This window comes from Podarcis erhardii (genome assembly GCF_964252035.2).
Source record: "Podarcis erhardii genome assembly, chromosome: 13".
In the NCBI taxonomy this organism is placed as follows: Eukaryota; Metazoa; Chordata; class Lepidosauria; order Squamata; family Lacertidae; genus Podarcis; species Podarcis erhardii.
This window is the reverse complement of record NC_138502.1, coordinates 32,519,964-32,538,795: the sequence shown is the minus strand read 5'-3', so window position 1 is coordinate 32,538,795 and position 18,832 is coordinate 32,519,964. Positions and strand designations below refer to the sequence as shown.

The 18,832-nt window shown below is 44.3% G+C and overlaps 1 protein-coding gene and 1 long non-coding RNA gene across 2 annotated transcripts; one reads left to right on the top strand and one right to left on the bottom strand.

The window, feature by feature from the left end:
• Nucleotides 1–928: 928 nt before the first annotated feature.
• On the top strand, nt 929–9,595 carry HOXB13 (homeobox B13). Its single transcript, XM_081838169.1, has 2 exons — nt 929–1,812; nt 8,255–9,595. Exons 1-2 carry the CDS (start codon nt 1,122–1,124, stop codon nt 8,557–8,559), a joined length of 996 nt encoding a protein of 331 aa, XP_081694295.1. The 5' UTR covers nt 929–1,121; the 3' UTR covers nt 8,560–9,595.
• Nucleotides 8,769–12,912, bottom strand: LOC309328340. The gene is made up of 3 exons (XR_014150794.1): nt 12,839–12,912; nt 11,268–11,335; nt 8,769–8,887 (listed from the first exon to the last, which is right to left on the bottom strand). It is a non-coding gene; the product is annotated as an uncharacterized lncRNA (long non-coding RNA).
• Nucleotides 12,913–18,832: the final 5,920 nt, after the last annotated feature.

The window sequence follows — 18,832 nt, the reverse complement described above, 5'->3', positions numbered from 1 at the left end:
AAGCGCAGTATCTCCGAACGTGATTTCTGCAGATATCTGAGGAAAGGGGGACACTTTAGCCTTGCACATGCGTTTTCTACCCAGTCCTTTAGCTTACAGCTTCTCTCTCGAAATGCAGTTTGCAGTCTCTGCGAGATGTGTGTATTTTTTTTTTTTAATGCTTCGAATAAAATATGTCAGCCACCCCAAACCCTGGATTCAGAAGCACGTTCTTGCAAGGATGGGAAGGGATACCGGCGCATAAAACACTGACCATGGACTGACGAAGCATTCTGGGGATAGTTTGGACACTTCGCCAAAGAATTTCGAGGAAGTCAGAAAGTTTCAGACAGACAGGATACAGTTCCCATTTATCTCAGATGGATCTTAATTGAATTAATGGTTTTCTACTTATATACCCAAAGTCTTTCTTTCTTTCTTTCTTTCTTTCTTTCTTTCTTTCTTTCTTTCTTTCTTTCTTTCTTTCTTTCTTTCTTTCTTTCTTTCTTTCTTTCCTATTCCAAGTTCTAAACACTATAGCACTGCAGAGTATTCCTCCTAGATCAGCCAATGTTTCTCTTTCCATTCAATTGTGTCCACTCCGTGTGGAGCAGGGAAAGAGACGCTGGTATGTGGGGAGGGGGGCGGTAATGTCGTCTGATGGAGATAGATAAATAAATAAATAAATAAATAAATAAATAAATAAATAAATAAATGTCACCACCCCCTTCCTGTACAGAAGTCCGTCACGTGTGCAGGTCTTTCTCTCTCTCCCCTCACCCTTCCTTCTCTCTCCCTGTCTTGCCATAAAAGCATTTTCGCAATTTTTGTCTGGCCCCCTCCTCCCCAGCACGTCTCCAGTGGATGCGCCTCAGCCAATGAGCGCGCCACTCCGGGAAAGACGCCTCCTTTGCGTCGGGGGAGGGAGGGAAGAGGAGGTGGGGGTGGGGGTGCGGGGAGAGAAGCTGACGCCGGGCGCCTAGGCGACCCTCCTTTGGCAGTCGCCAGCCTTTTAAAACGATCCTCGCCGCCTCGCCCTCCCCCCAGTCGTCCAAGCCGCGCGCCATCTGGTTACCCCGACCCAGAGCGGAGCGGAGCAAGCCGCGGACGCCCATGCGCCTTCCCGCCGCGCTCTCCGCTGGATGGACCCCGACGCCGCCTTCGGAGAAGCCCGGAGGAGCCTGGATGAGGTGCCCGCCAAGAGCATGGACAGCTTGCTGAGCTCGCCGACGGCCTTCCCGGGCGGCGGCCACTGCAGGAACGTGACCCTGGGCGGCCTCAGCCCGACGATGCACGGCTCCGCTTACCCCGCTCCGGCCCTGGACGGCCCTCCTTCCTCCGGCCCCGGAGACGCGTCGACAAAGCAATGCATTCCGTGCCCGGCCATCCCGCAGGCATCCTCGACGACCAGCGCCTCGCCCTTCTCCTGCGGATATTTCGGCGGTGCCTACTGCTCGTACCGAGTGGCCCGCGGTTCCCTCAAGCCGTGCCCCGCGCCGCCGCAGCCCGGCTACCCGACGGCAGCGGAGAAGTACCTGGACGCCTGCAGCTCGGCGCCCGCCGCCGCGGCTCCCGAGGAGTACCAGACGCGCCCAGCCGAGTTCGCCTTCTACCCGGGTTACGCGGCGGGGCCTTACCAGCCGATGGCGAGCTACCTGGACGTTTCGGTAGTGCAGACCATCGGAGGGCCTCCTGGCGACGCCAGGCACGAAGCGCTCCTGCCCGTGGACCCTTACCACGAACCCTGGGCCTTGGCCGGGGGATGGAACAACCAAATGTGTTGTCCAAAAGATCAAAGCCCAGCAGGACACTTTTGGAAAACTGCCTTCGCAGGTAACCAATGCCTTTTTTTAAAAAAAAAAGAGAAAGAACGAAAGAAAGAAAGAAAGAAACGGCCGCCTCTTTCTCTTCTCCCTCCGCCCCACCCCTGTCACCGCCGCTGCCCTACAAGGCCGCCAGATCCTCGGGGTGGATTTCGTGGTTTTCCAGGGAGCTGGGTGGACTCAGGGAGCGCTTGATCCCCAAAAGGAAAAGAGCTGGGGCCTCAATCCTGTCTGCTTTTCAACCTAGACGTGTGTTTGTGTGTTTGTAGTGACTGCGGGTAGTCCTGGTTGGAAACTTTGCAGCTGCTCCAGACCATCTTTATTCTCAAATATTCACCATCTATTCTGGCGCCGATCCCTATATTAGCTTAGTTCTTGGGATACCTGCGTTGCATGTGTGTACGTGTTTATATATCACACCCACCCACGCTATAATAAGATACGATACAATATAATACATCCAGCCTAATCCCCCCCAGTTGTGTGATAAATTAATGTGGCCTCATCAGCTTCTAAGAGAACTGTGTGCGTGAGTGTGTGTAATTCCAATCAGTTCATATTGCGATGAAATCAGCAGCAGATTTTTACACCTTACGCGCTGCACGCGCAGATATAGGTATCAAGCATGCACCAGCAGGGTGGCTAATTTCATTGCTGTATGAATTGCTCTCAGGGTCACCTGAAATTTTATTACAAATTATATATGAGGTTAGACAACTATGAATGCCCTTTATGTGTGCGTCTCTATCCTCTTAGTTGTTGCTGCTTTAGTTTACGTATGAAAAATGCTGCTCACAAAGGTTGTGAAATCTCAGCTACTGGTTATTTTTCAACACCCAATACGACCTGACGGGTTAGAGCGTTTTGCTTTTTTCTTTAACATACCCTGGATCCTTCGGATAATAGCTAGAATTAAATATGAACCAGCTCTCCAACGGTGGAGCAGGCATGATGTAATCATAGTGTAAAAAACCACACGGGTAGTGTAATCATAAATGTCTCTGAGCATGTGTGGAGTGCCCTTCCCTCATCGCTGAGTAGTCCCCAGTCAGCCCCAATCACAAACCAGAATTAGGGCAGGGCCTCTGTGTTTGAGCACCCTCTGTCTCCAGCACCTGCCATGCTATCAATATTGCTATCTCATTAAATCAGATCAGTCTCTACAAAGGATCTGCAATATATTGGCATTGCTACAGGTGCGTAATACTCTATCTTAGATTTCCTACCCATCCAGCTTTCTGTGTCTGCATTTTCAGGGCTGTTCCTTTGTTTTTATAAAAAAATCCTGATCCATCGCATCCATTAGAAACAGAAATACTCCCCGTCCCCTTAACATTGTGCATGGTCAGATTGGTTCCAAGTGCCTATGGGCAGATACAGAAAATTATAGGCAATGGTAAGGCTGGGAATTATTGCTATTCCTGCCGTGCGCCCCAATGTATCAGTGGGACACTGATTGTAGAATTGAGACATAGGAACCATTTATTTCAGCTGGAAGTCTAATGTTGCCAGTCTAGAGCAAATTGACTCTATGAAAACAAACGAAGCTTCGCTATCTACCAACTAGTGTGTTAAGGAAGGGAGGCTAACCTCAGTATTTCTGCTTTACTGGTCTGGAGACCCTGCTAGATGGACTGGAGAAAGAGGAGAGAAGTCCCTGAGACAGACTAGTCCTAAAGAAAGGATTATGGCAGGGACATGTTGCATCCACAACAACATAGGTAACTGTGGTGGGCCTAGGCAGAGGGGGTATTGCCTTAAATATATCATGCACAGACAGGGCGCTTTTTTTGTAGATGGGAGAGCCATCTGGATGCAGGTAGGATGGACTAGATTACTGCTTTCAGCTACTACATTCCCGTGAGTCTCTGTGTGGCCTTCCAGTGACCACTCACCTAACTGGTGCTTAATATGACTTTGCCACAAGGGGTCGTAGAATCTTCCCCTGCTTTAAGCACAGACCTGCGGCCATTGCAGTGTGTGACTGCAACCGACCAAACCATTCATTCTGGCTCAAGCCCTATTAAATTATGCAGGAATTCTCAGGGGGTAAGTGTGCTTTCAGTTGCACATCAGATATGAGATGTCTTAACAGAAGTGACAGACCTGTTGAGTCAGTCATAGTTAAGTGGCTTTCCTGAAAACAAATCTCCCAAGTCTATAACAACAACAACAACAACAAATTAAGTTGGGAGCTAAGTGTGTAAGGTTTGAGGTTGTGCAGAACTTTTCATCAAGCAGAAGAATTATGCAAAACCCCAGGCCTTGCGTACTCCAGCACCAACTAACCTTCTTCCACAAAGCATACCAATATATATTTACACTAGCCCAAGCTTGAGGTTTTAATCCTCTTGCAGTGCAACAACAAATATTTAGTCAATTAAATGTTTTCAGTCAATTACCGGGGACCCAATCCCTACCTATGACTAATGACCTGACTTCTGGTCCACTTTTGCATTTACTTGAAAGAAATCTCATTTAATTTCCATGGGACATCTTTCCACTTGAGTTTGTTTAGAATCACTGCTAAACTTTTCCTAGGGGCAAAGAGAAGATCATTCATCTGCTTCTCTGCTTATTAATAACTAAATTACACTGATCCACACTTACACCGCTAAGCGTTAACACAAAATACAAACTCAGTGCAGAAATGTTGCTTGTTTATCAATTTTCCTAAATTATTTCTAAATCATCTTTCAGGGCACATTGCCCTCACAAGGCAGTGTACAAAAATTCATCCACAAAACGTAGTGGTATATTATCCCATTAAATTAAAAATCACATCACATCTTTGAAATTGGTGTAAAATGTATTGCAACCATTAATGAAATAGAAATTAAAATGTATTAAGATTTCTCTTAAAAACTGCCAGCAATGGGGCCACATATACTTCCTAATGTGTGTGGGGGGGAGTGGGGAGATAATTCCACAAATAGTGAATTACTGTTGGGGGCGGGGGAATCCTGCCCCTAACACTCATCATTCTGAAACTTCTTAAAACTGAACCACAGAGCATGGTAAATCTGTATATTTACAGTACCTCAAACTGAGTGTCCATAATACTTTCTGTGAATGTAGTTGTAGACTGACAATCTCCTCATCACTTTTATTAACAATCTTCCAAGCCACAACATAATATTAGCTTTGCTGCAGCAGCAGCAATTACTGTATTTACTTTTATATAATTCCGCCAAAAGTTGCAATAATGTTAAAAGCAGGGAAGCAAATTTATTATATAAAGCATTTATATGCCACCTTTCTTTTTTCCTTTTCCTTTTTTAAATATGCCACCTTTCTGATGCACAACCTCCCAAAGCTGTTTACAAGATTCTGAAATAATATTAAAGCAATAAAATTTAATATGAGACAAGAGAAGAAGATTCCTGTAGGAAAATAAATAAATATGACAAGTGCATTCTATGATTACCTTATATTTATGAGCAAATAACTTTTAAAACTCTGCATCAGTGTAACCATTGTGGTGCTGTAGGCCCCAATCCACTGTATCCCAATGTTTTAGGTGTAGTAGCAATTTCACAGTGCTCTGTGCTCCCAGCAAATACCAATGCAATTTTGTTTCAGAATTGCTCATGTGAAACCCTACATTATCCATTATGGTGATTCAGTATTTCATGTCTCATGTCTTTAAGGCTGCCAGCACAACAAAAAAAATTAAAGGTGCAATAGCAGGAAGTTATGGAATATCCTCCTCCAGCAAATATGCCTGACACTGACATTTCTGCACCAGGTTAAGACCTACCTGCTTACCTGGGCTTTTTTGAGTTGTTAGCAGTAGCCTCTGTTGTTCTATTGATTTGTGTTGGCTCCCTGAGATGTTTTTATGATTGATCTACAGCTGATTTTAGGCATGTTTTATCTTCTCTGCCTATTTCTTAGGTTGCTTGCATTGTAACTGATCTGTAACCCACATTGAGATTGTAAGATGAAAGGTGGTATACAATTATATTAAATAAGTGCGTGTGTACATACTTATTTAATATTTAGTGTATGTATGTACACACACACTTAATGTGTGTGTATACATACTTATTATATACACACACACTTATGTAATATAATTTTATACCTTTTTTTTGCATGCAACCCCACTCAAATGAATGGGACCTGCTTGAGTCCTTCCATGCATCTGAATGGGGAATGGGCAGGAGAAATTTCCATTGGGTTTGCTCTAATGTTTTTACTCAGTTATGCAATTGCTGTTAGTTACAGCTGACTGCACAGTGAACAGTGGGCAATGAAATAAATTCATAGCTATTCAAATTACGTAACAACAACAGCGTTTATACTGCAATAAGGTGTGCTGCCTTCGATCACCTCAGCATTGTATTGCTGTGGCAGTATAGCCCCCAAGGAATATAAATATTTCAGTAATGTATAACGCTGTGTAAGGTTATCCACCACCAGCATCTAGCATTATTTATTGGTGTCTAGGCAGGAAATAATTACTCCAGACAGACAGGACACACGAGCAAAAACTTCTGTCTCAAAGATTTAGTAAAGGATTTTTTCAAAATATTAATGGGCACATTTGAAGTTAAGCACTTATAAATCTATGGCTTCCAGTGGTAGATTTAAGCATGTGCATACATCTCTTTCATTGAAGATACAATGGGAATTAAAAATATCTACCCTTGGCTGCATCATGTCCATGTTTTTAAAAACTCATTTAGTAAAATGTGCCAAAGATCATAAGACTCAACTGAGGATCTGGAGTGCAGATGATGGCTATAATTTACGTTAACTGATGTCCCACCCAAGATATTTCAATGCAGCATAGATCCCGGATGAAATCATTTCACATTAATTTTCAGATCTATGTGGCCATACACTGACCACCCAAACAGTTTGACTGTTGTTTCATAAAGATACACCACAAAGATGCTTAAGTGTTGGGTCACAAGCTTTTTTTAAAAAAAAAAAAAAAGCAGCACGTGATAAAATTAATAAATAACTCAGCCAGATCTTTTGTTTCTCTTTCCCCATTTTTACTTATTTTTGGAAGTAAAAGTTCTAGCTCAGTCTTGAAATTTCCAGAAAGCATCTTGCTTGTTGGCATCATAACCCAGCAATTCCTCAAAACACAGTCTGTAAGAACACAGCAATCCCCTTTGTTAAAAAGCTTTATTACATTTTTTAAAAATTCCACACATTATGAAATTGTACTACTAAAATTATTTCAGCACTCACTTTATTTAGGTAACACTGCAGGTCCCAAAACAGCATCTGGCTTTTTCCATCAGATACCAGTAACAGCAAGTAACTATAAGAGGAGTATTTCCTCGTACTATTCAGTTCTGCAGGTTATATTCATACAAAGTACCAAAACACAGTATTATTTTCTGTGAGCACTGTTCATTACTATAGTCTTCACCTACATCCATGTCCAAACTCCAGTGACACACACAGGAAGGCTAGCAGTCTGTTTGGTGTTAATGATTACATAGAAATGAAACACTGACAATAATTTATTAATATACAGGTGTGTGGGTGTGTGGGTGTGTGTCTAACTAAATCTTGTGAATGTGAAGATGGTTGCTAAAACATATGTGGGTAATCAAAACCTAGTCCTGAATAATTTCCTAACACAACCCCCTTTCCTAAAAAATATATATTTGGAAATCAGTTCCATTGAAATCAATAGGGTTTTGCATCAAATTATTTACAACCAGTGTAAAAGTTGCTCAGCTGATCTGAACCCCCAACAAAGATATTTTAATCCAGACTAATTTGCAATTTTAAGCCCTGTACTATTACTCTTTATAATAAATTAAATACCTACAGGAAAATATGTGGCACACTTTGCTTCTAACTCCCGTTGGTTAAAATGGGTTGGAAGCAAGTGAAAGGAATTGTTGCCAGGCAGATCAGTTAGGTAGAAAAATATCGATTTCTAAATTTTCCCACGTCTGTATTTGACAGCCCACATTTGGTCGAATTGGGTGTTTTGTTTTTACGCACAACCTCCACATTTATCGCGCCGTGATTTCAGTGGGATTTTACGCGCAAAGCAAACTTCTCTAAAATGGGGTTGTGCTCTCGCAAAGCAGAGAAACGGCCTCACCGGCATCAGAGGCGGGGGGGGGGGGGAGGCATTATGGCGGCAGATCTGTGTTTCGGGGACAAATTCAATGCATGTGAGAATAAATAGGGCAGGGGGGAAATGAGGTGGTGAAAGATAACCAAGAGAGAATGAAATGAAACGGATAATCTTCTGCAGAGTCCTAATTCGTGAGTTTAGGGGTCAAGAGAAAGTCCAGCGGTTTTTAGAAGAGTCCATTTCGCTCGGCTGCGGCCTTGGGGGATTTCCTAGACAAAGGACTGGGCGGTGGTGGTTATGAGTTTCATTCCCCAGGGCAGGCCTTCCTTCCTAACTCTCGTCTGAGTTTAACGCGCTCTCCTCTTTTCTTCCTTTCCTCCCTTCTGCCGGTCAGAAGCTGTAGGCCAGCACCCTCCGGAGGGGTGTACCTTCCGCCGGGGGCGCAAGAAGAGGATCCCTTACAGCAAAGGGCAGCTGAAAGAGCTGGAGAAGGAATACTCCAACAGCAAGTTCATCACCAAGGACAAGAGAAGAAAGATCTCCGCCGCCACCAACCTCACCGAGAGACAGATCACCATTTGGTTCCAGAACCGCAGGGTCAAAGAGAAGAAGGTCGTGGCCAAGGTCAAAGGCACCAGTGCGCCCGCGCCTGCCACCACCAACAGCAGCGGCGCCGGCAGCGCCAGCAGCACCCCGTGAGACGCAGGGACAGACTCTCGGAGGAGGAATCCATGGAAAGGCGGCGGGAAAGAAGCTCCCCCCGCGAGGAAGGGAGGGGGAAATTAACGCAGGCTTCTCTGCTGCCTCCCCAAAGCCTTGCGGGAACAGGAGATGGTGGGGGGAAGGAGGCCGCGGGCGGAGGAGGAGGAGGAGAAGGGAGGAGGAAACGAGAGCAGAATTACGCACGTGGACGCTTCAATGGCTTCTCAGCTCTCCAACCTCCCACCGTCTCCCTTCTCCACCTCGGTGGAAGCCAACGAAATTCGCTTAGCGCTGGCGTGGCTGGCGGCCTCTCCTAGCCTCTCTCCTTTAAAAAAAAAAAAAAAGTTACTTATCGTCGTTGTTATTGTTATTGCTGTTTCCTCCAATAAGTTAAAACCCGATTTGCAAAGCAAACGGTGTTTTCTATTTTATTTTTAAGCGATGCGTTGTTGTTATTGTTTTTATTATTTTATTATGGGGGGGGGGAGCTGGGAAGGGGAGAAGGAAACCGTGTGCAATTTGCAATTCATTTTTATGTGTTGTTTTTTCGGGGGGAGGGGCGTTGCCGCCTTAGCGCCATTGCTATGCGAATTATATTCTATTTTTCTTTGTACCAAGTTCCATAATTCAGAGCTGCTTTAGGGGGTGGGGGGGGGAAGACGAAAATAAAACCAAGAAAACGACAACTGCCTATCAATCGAACCGAATGTTAAATAAATTCTCCATAAGCACCATGATGGCTCGGCTTGCTTTCGGTTCCGTTTGTCTGTTCGTCGAATGGGAACATTTTGCAGAAGCGAAGGAACAGACTGTTCTTTCATCTGTGTGAAATATTGATAGGAATTTTTACCACGAAGAAAATCTATTACACATACATACATACAACATAATCTATGTTTTAGGGGACTTGTAAATTTGAGAGGTTATAATCTATATTTAAATCTCAGCATTGCATATGACGAAATTAATATTTTAGAATGGCTTGTATGTATACGTATATATATGTATGTATGTATGTATGTATGTATGTGTATATAGGCTAACCACCGATTGACGATTTTTTTGGGGGGGAGTTGATTAATCATATGACAATGATCCCTTTATCGATTGCATTTAAATGAATTTGAGTACTACCAAAAGTTAATAAGTGCCTTGACACTGAACGATACGCTAGAGAATTTACAATACAGCAAACAGATAGTTGCAAGGGGAAGTCAACTTTTAATGTTTTATTTTTCATTCCCTATTTACCACTCCAGAAAAAGAACTTCCCTTCAAGCCCAGCCCCACGGATTAAAAACCTGCTCCATCCGCTAAAGCGTGGAGGCCTATTTTGCTTGTCTGTATAAAATACAATGAAACATAAAAGACTGAAACCATATATGCACACTCAGAACGGAGGCAAATCGTTTTGAATCCAGCGAATCTTGTTGGAAAGCAAATATGGATGGGTAAATTATAACGTTGTAAATTGTTTCGGATGTTGCCTACTATTATTGACGTCCTGCTCCTTAGCTACATAAAATTGAGAGCTAGTTCTCTAGGTGAATTGGTTTAGAATCTGGGTATTTAAAGGGAGTTTGTGCGTGGGAGGGGGCGGTGAGAGGAGGACCCAGAAGCAGACGCTTCTCCTAGAGCCAGTGCATAGCACGAGGGTAGCCAACAGGGTGCCCTCTCCATGCTGTTGGACTCGAATTCCCATCAGCCTCAAGCAGTACAGCCTATAGCCAGGGATCATGGGAGTTGTAGTCCAGCAGCATTTGAAGGCCACTACATTGGCTACCCCTGGTTTAGTCAATACTAATAGTGCGGTGACTGTAGGTCCTTAAAGAAATTATTTATCCGGGGCGTTGTGATGAGACTCTAGTTCAGAATCTCTTATTCTCTAGAGGAGAAGAGAGGGAGAGGTTTTCGAAATCGAAGAAAATACAGCCAGGCCTACACTTTGTTTACACTCCTGTACTAACCGTGCAATCCTATGAGAGTCTACGCAGAAGTAAACCACTTTGAGATCAGTGGGACTTACTTCCAAGTAACTGTGTGTTTAGGACTGCACCTTTTACTATTATTTTGAAGCAATTTCCACTGAAATCAATGTGCCTTACTTAGGGGTGGTATTCCTAATCAAAGGAAATTCTTTTGCAGAACATGGGTTATTTCAGCATGATTTTGGTACTGTTCAGCCCCTACAATCTGATTCTGGTGCTTAGAAGTAATCACCCACTGATTTCAATGCAGCTTGCTCATAGTGTAGGAGAGTGTCTTATGTTCATCAGTTGTCTGTTTATTATTATTAGTGTTATTATTTGTACTTATATACGCATGTATATAATTTATTCTGAATGCCGCAGAGATTTCATAAGCAGTGCTCATTCTCTGACACCACAGGACCAAACATTAATAAACGTAATAATAAATAACAGAAATAAAAGAATTAAATGCGCAAAAAAAAAAAAAGACAGTGGAAAAAAGGTATTTTTCAAGTAGCCAACTCACCTGATTCTAAGGTGAGAAGATTCTGAGGGGTGGGGATTGTTTCAGTGTTTATTTCGCTCTGTTCCGTCACAAGTGTTGGCGACATTCCTGAATCCCCTCCCCCCTCGGTACCTCCCTTGAGTCGCACTGGGTCGTAAACCTCAAACAAAGCTTCATACTTTCATTTTAAGCCCCCCACCCCCAATATATGTGTATTCCTCGCCTCTTACACCTCACAACTTGCTCTGCCAGTTCTTGATCGTGTCAGATCCTTTGCGTTGTTCTATCTCAGAAGGACCTGGGATTTAAATACAGAACATCTAATGAGAAGTTCATTATCAGTGCGCACGAGTAAATGGAAGGCCAAGTTCAAGGATGAACTGCTCTTTCTCTCTTTGGTAAGACCGCAATGAGACAAGCTGATGATTATATATATATATATATATATATATATGAAATATATATTTCAAAAAAATGCATGCCTTTTTTTGAAAGAGAGATCTCCCCGCCCCCGCCCCCCCCCCGCAAGACAATCTCAATCTGCCTGGCGTGTGATTTCGGAGACAATATTCAGTTGCATCTACTGTCAGCATGTACTGTATTGTGGTTGCTGGAGGGAGGGGCGGGGCTCGTCCTCCCCCCACCCCCACCTTCTTGTAGGTTTCCCTGGAAAGAAATTGTGTTCTGCTGTCTGCAGTGAGGATGTGCTAGCAACCCTTCCCTTTCCCCCTCTCAGTCGTTGAAACTGAGGAGGGAGGAGTGGCGCACCAGTGGATACGGATTGGGTCCAGCCTGGTGGGGGTTGGGTGCCTAAGGGCTGAGGAAGCCGCTCTGTCCGCCGGCATGCGCCACCTCCAATAGCACCGAGGGAGGAGCAGCTTCCCAGGCACAGTAAATCAGGCCTTAACTTTGACCCCAGAGGTCGGGTTACTCCTGGCACATAGGCGGTGTTGACCTTGACTCCAGCCCCCACCCCCACCCCCGCCTCACGCTCCCCGGAAAAGGAGGTTCTTCAGATCAAAAGGAGTTTATTGCATTTATTTTCTCCCTCTTTTCGCGACGGGGATGGGGAGGTGGGGAAATGACGCTTTGGCGTTTGCTTGCAAGATTAGGTCAGGAGCTCCACCTTCCGGTCACGCGTATCAGTGTCATGTTATATATATAAATAATGTTATATATATATATATATATATATATATATATATATATATATATATATATATGCAGGTTTTGGTGTCCTCGGGTGTCTTCCCGTGTAAAACTTTTACACGGGAAGACACCCGAGGACACCAAAACCTGCATTCCTGTACCCGTGAAAATCTACGAAAGCATATATATATATATATATATATATATATATATAGCCTTTTCCTTGGCTTCATTCTTCTGCGCTCCCTTAAGCACGCGCTCCTGCGCAATTTGGTGGGCGTGTGTCGTGTGGGGTAAGATCTGATCTTATTTCCAAAATCAGGTAGCAGTTGGGACAAGAGGCGAGGCAAAAGAGGAATTTGGTGCAGTGTATGATAAAACAAATAGGCTGGTCCAATTGGCTACACAAAACTTCACACACATCCCAGAAACCCCCACCTAAACAAATGCGTTAAAAAGGGGATCGAATTGGCACCGGATTTGTCACGACCTAGACACGGGACCTCCTTGGAATGCCAGGAATATACAGAAGAGATTGCCTGTGTGAACCTTGAATAACCACATCATCTGTGCCCCTCGCAAACTAGGATTGCCATGCTTAGGTAACGCTTTCCTCCGAGGGGATTGCATGTCCTGCCTCTTTAATCCTTACACTGTAAATTATAGCGCTCTCTTTAAGGCAGTCCTGTACTCTCCCCATTCTACAGATGGCAAGGCTGAGGCTTCTAGGTAAATGACGGGCACAAGGCCACACACACTGAATCTATAGCTGTGTGAAATTTTGAATTTGGGACGTTACAAACTGTAACTCATGCGCTCCAAACGATATTTCCAGTTCATCTCACCTTCCAGTACTGCTGTTTTTTTCTGGGATTGTTTACTGCTACTATTTATCTACAGTTATGTTACTGAAAAATCAATATCTCCTACTTGGGGATCAGGTTACATGTAGGATTTTTGAACTGCCCCCTTTATTTTGTGCCCAAGATATAATTTTGACTATTGATATTCCAGACCTCACCGCTCCCCATGTGGGATTTGGTGCTAATCAAATATAAAAATCCCAGTTTTTATTCATTAAAAAGCTCCTATTGGAATGCTTTACTCAGTGAAACCGAATCCCACCTGCCTGCAAATCCGGGTCAACGGTCTTTAGGAAAACATCTTCAAATGCGGGCGTTGCATGGACAATCGTTAGCAAGTCCAAAATCTTGGGAAACGATAGTCTTTGGGAGTGAAAAACCTCCTTCTATGAGGAAATTAAGCAAGTTGCAGAAACCATAACATTTTGAAATCTACTCCCTTGGGGGGGGGGAATTAAACCCCAGGGGTTGTAGTAAGTGTAAGTGTACACAGGCGTGGTGTGTCAAGTTTTCTCATTCTAGCTCAGGAGAAAATGGAATGAACCATAGATGTGTCATATTATTATTTGGTTACATTGGATGAAGAAGAACCTATATTAAATGATAGGGGGGAAATATTCTTATTGACCCAAAATGAATGATCCTCAAATAAATAACCCTCAAACACTTCCCCCTTCTGATACAGACCACAGTCTAAAATTCTGTACCAATTTTGCTCTGGCTCTCCCTTCCTTCTCATTTAATGGAACGGTGGACAAGGTTCCCTTTTAATTCTGATTCAGTTTCTCTACGAAGCTTCCTCTCGGGGAAAGTCTGAATGGAGTCGTTGCCTTTTGTTTGGAGCCTGGAACGTAAGACGTAGGGGAGACCAAACGTGCTATCCAGAAGATCAATCATTGCTCTCTATTCTGTATGTGAATCAAATGGTGAGGAGTAGAGGCACATGGCAAAAAAGGAAGAAAAAAAGTGGAGGGGGTGTCATGGGGTCTGTGTGCGTGTGTCTGTATCCCTGTGCCTACATTTTCGTGGGTTTGTTTTACGGCCTGCCTTCATAGCCTTAAAACAGGCATTTAAAAGAAAGAATATGGGGCTCAAAACAGCACTTTAAAATCTCTCGGACTCTCACTGGCGTGTTTATAGCCACAACACTGAAATCGATGGGACTTAAAAGGGTTTAAATTTGCCTGCAATATTTGCTGTGTTCTGAAATACAAAGAAATGCTCCTTCCCTCCCACAAGCACGCTGGGCTTCCCAGGCAAACCCTGCTCAAAGTGGTACCTTTTAAGTCCCATTCATTCCAATTGAAATGATGTCACGGTCTGCTTGACACCCATCGTCTTTCTTTCCTTCTCAAAATGCAACACGCGCAGCGCGCTCCTATCCATGCCTGCTCGGAAGTAGGTCCTACTGAGTTAAAAGGGGCTTACTCCCAGAGGCTACAGTATGGCAGTCTCCACCCCCACTAAAATACCACCGACTCAACATTCAAAAACCAATGCCTTTGTGGTTAAGTCTGCAATCCTAAGCACTTTTACAGTATTATGGAGTAAACCCCACTGGATTTCATGGGACTTGCTTTCGAATAAACATCCTTAGTTAGCCTCAGGCAATTAAAACCCTTTGCCTCGATGGCGCCCGTAGTCTATGCCTCAGTCCCAGAAAACCTGTTGTGCATTTCAGAACAGCACACAGCAAAGGGCCTGCGGGAAGTCTGGGTGTCGCGCAGCCTGCAGAAAGTGGGTTGCATAGGGTCAAAACATCTAGAGAGCCAGGGACCTCCAGAAATAATGTGTTGGTGTTTGGGGTTGTTGTTTCTCTTAGCAAGATTTCTTTATTGCCCAGTGCATGCAAAACAAGCTGCATGATTATCTACGAGGACTACTTCTAAAGCAGCTGACAGCGGCATGGATCACCTTCCTGCACAAACCCCTCAGAGGCTTCTGGAGATCAATAGCTTGTTTATTACACTCTCTCTGCCTAGAAACAAACAAAAGATTAATTCTTGCTCGCTCGCTCGCCTTCCTCCTTCCCAGAAGATGTCTTAGAATCATCACTTGCTATGCCATAACTTGGCAGTACATACAGGAGGCCACAATTAATAACACACTACTCTCGTGCAACCCTACTGACTTTTAATCGAGCCATTGTGGAGCACCTGAGATGGATCAGGTTTTCTCCCTGTTCCAGACAGCAAAGGTTTTCACATTCCTTCTTCCCATAAATTGCACACTCCTTGATTGTATGCTTTTAGCTTCCCAACTTGTGGAATACATGGGTTTTGAAAATGCATCTGTTCTTCCTTCCTTCCTTCCTCCCTCTTTCCTTTCCTTTTCTTTTCTTTTCATCTGAGAAGCAGGAGGGAGAGGACCTTCCCAATGCTACAGAAATTTGGAGATGGTGAGGGGGAAGTTTGGCTGAGAGTCATGAAGATCTTACCCAGCGGTGGATGAAGCACGCCTGAAATTCTTGTTAAAAATCCTAGAAGGAAACGAACACGTCACAATCAAGAATTTTCCAAGGTTTTTATTTTTTTAAGCATGGTGGGGAGAATGCCTGGATCCTTTCCCTCCCGGTTACGGTGTCTAAAAGTTCTTCCCTCCCCCCCCCTCTCCAATTTAGCTATTTTTCGCTCTCTTTCTTTTTAACCCTCCTCCCTCAACTTACACGTTTTTGACCCTGTGAATGAGGCTTTACGAAGACCTCCCAGGGCCTAGTAAACAAGAGGGAGGGGGAGGGGAAGAGAGATCGGGTTTTTGTTGTCAAGTTCAATGGCAAAAACCGCCTTCCAGTCGTTTCCGGAGGAGAGAGACATCTATCACTCAGTTCTGGGAAACAGACTGAGTGGAGGATGGGAGAGCGGTTGTTGGGGGAGAGGGAGGAAAGAGACGGATGCCCACTGAGATTCATGGAGTAGACATAGATCTCTACACGTGTGAGTGTGTGTATACGAACACATCGGGAGGAAGGGGGAAGAAAATCTGGAAGTGAAGTACAATCCTGTGCATTTTTACTCGGAATTATCCCTCTGGGTCCAGTGAGGCTTACTCTAAGGTAAAGGTGCAATAAGACTGCAGCGTTAAAGTCAGTGAGATCCCATTTATCACGGATCAGGGGTAAACTTCTCTTCTTGGGCCGGGAGAATTCTTCTCCAAACACATCCACAAAATCTCGACTTGCAAGTAGACTCCATTCATCCTAACGGAGCTCCTTCCCACCGTAGGAGGGTTTCGTTCTGATGACGAGAAAGCGTTAGGAATAGATTCTTCCTATCAAAACAATTAGTATTTTTATTTTTTAAAAAAGTAGGGCTGGACTCCTCTCTACACGTCAAGGAAATATGAACAGCAAACACAGGCTTAATTAAACAAAAGTTGAGCAAAACAGACGCGTGACTTAGAATTTTATTTGGACCGGCCATTCATGGGTCAATTCTTTGTTTAGCTATAGAGCTCACTGGATGACTTTGGACCGATCCACATCTCTCAGCCTAATCCATTTTCTAGCGTTGTTGGGAGGATAAAATAAGGACAAAAATCCCGTGCTGCCCAGACTTTTTTTTCCCCTCCGGAAGAAGAGTGAAATATAAAGATATAAAAGGGGATAATATTAACCACAAGTCATTTAAATAATAACTTTTACACATTAAGAGCTGCTGTAACAGATGAACGGAGGGATAAGAGCTGTTCAGCTATAAGCTGTGTACGTAACTTTAAAATAAGTTCTGCTGAAAGCAAAGGTATTTTCGCCTAAGTCCGTGTGCTTAGGATGGGGACACGTACTGCGTATTTCCATAGCAATTCATTCTCTTTTTCCTTTAATTTCGAAAAGCGTCCTGTTCAGAACCGTCAGGTGATGCAAGTCGTACTAGTACATGGGTAGGCAAACTTAGTCCCAGGGACCGGATCCGGCCCAATCGCCTTCTAAATCCGGCCCACGGACGGTCCAGGAATCAGCGTGTTTTTACATGAGTAGAATGTGTCCATTTATTTAAAATGCATCTCTGGGTTATTTGTGGGGCATAGGAATTCCTTCACTTCCCCCCCCCCAAAAAAAATCTAGTCCGGCCCCCGACAAGGTCTGAGGGACAGTGGACTGGCCCCCTGCTGAAAAAGTTTGCTGACCCTTATACTAGTATCACTACCCCAAATGATCTTGGACTTCTTTTCCTGCCCGAACACACACATTTCGATCCGTGCTCTATATTGGGGTTGGAGAGGCTTTCTATATACAGTACAGTGGTACCTCGGGTTAAGTACTTAATCCGTTCTGGAGGTCCGTACTTAACCTGAAACTGTTCTTAACCTGAAGCACCACTTTAGCTAATGGGGCCTCCTGCTGCTGCCGCGCCGCCGGAGCACGATTTCTGTTCTCATCCTGAAACAAAGTTCTTAACTCTAGGTACTATTTCTGGATTAGAAGAGTCTGTAACCTGAAGCGTATGTAACCTGAGGTACCACTGTACTTCAAAAGGCATAGGACTGCACCCCAGGAGAGTTTCCCTATGGGGAAAACTATGGTGTGCATCTTCCTGAGACTTACCATATCGCAGGAAAAGGCCCCTTCTTGTGTTTGTATTTATATCCGTGTCTGGCACCCTCAATTCTATACACAGAAAAAACAGGAGCGTGTCTAACTTTTTATTCATATACTTTGTGTAAGCGAGGAAGTAGTGATTTCTGCGGCTGCCTGTTTTTGAGGGGAAATGGCAAAGAAAGGGAACATATTTTGGGCCACTGGCTGTCTGCCTTCATTCCTTCCATTTTCTTTTATTACATTTATACAGTATACCACTTTTTCTTCCAAGCAGTCCCGGGTGGTGTACAGGGTTCTCCTGCTGCTCATTTCATCCTCACAACACCCCTGTGAGGTAGGTTTGGCTGAGAAATGGTGACTGGCCCAAGGTCACCTGGTGAGCTTCACAGCTGAGTGGGGATTCGAACCCTGGTCTTCTAGCATAGCTGTCAAGTGCCCCTTATTTGAAGAGACAGTCCCTTATACCAGCACCATGTCCCGCTGCTGTCCCTTATTGATGGATGTCCCTTAAATGATGTTCCTTAAATTTCAAAGGAAGCAGCTCCTCTCCCTCCCTGCTGGCCAGGGAGGAGGGAGGCTCCGACTGTGTTGCTTGGCTGTGTTGCTCACCCAATAAGAAGTCTAAGAACGACTTGGGGGTTGGAGCTTGCATGCCTTGTGTGTGGCTAGTTAATGCAAGCTGAGGGGTTTTTTGAATGCTGGACGCCATTTTGTTGCACGTGCTGCTGCAAACTTTGCAGTGCAAAGCCAGGCCGGGGAGCCATCTTAAGTTGAGGCTGCATAGGCCTTGTGGTGCATGTGATTCAGATTCTATTCAGTTGAACCTCTGGTTACAAAGTTGGTTGGACAGTGTTCTCAAAGCTACCAGCATGAGTTTGACCAGACTGCAGGAAGACAGGAAGACTGGAGTGCCTGGAACAGGTGAGGCTGCAGGTCCCTTATTTTGGCTGCTGGTCCCTTATTTTCAAGGCTGCTCGTCCCTTATTTTCAAATCTGTAAGTTGACAGCTATGCTTCTGGGCCATAGTTCAGCACTCCAGTCAATACACCACACTGGCTCTCATCCACCCACCCATTGTCATCATAATCATTACGATCTGGTGTTTGTCCATTAAAGCTATCTTTCTTCTAATCTTTTCAAATGTGTGTATTTCCCCTCTCTTCATAACAAGTTAGTCTCTTTCCTTCTCATCCGTGGACCTTTATTTTGCAATCCCCAGCTACCTAATCCAATCTATCTGATATATTTC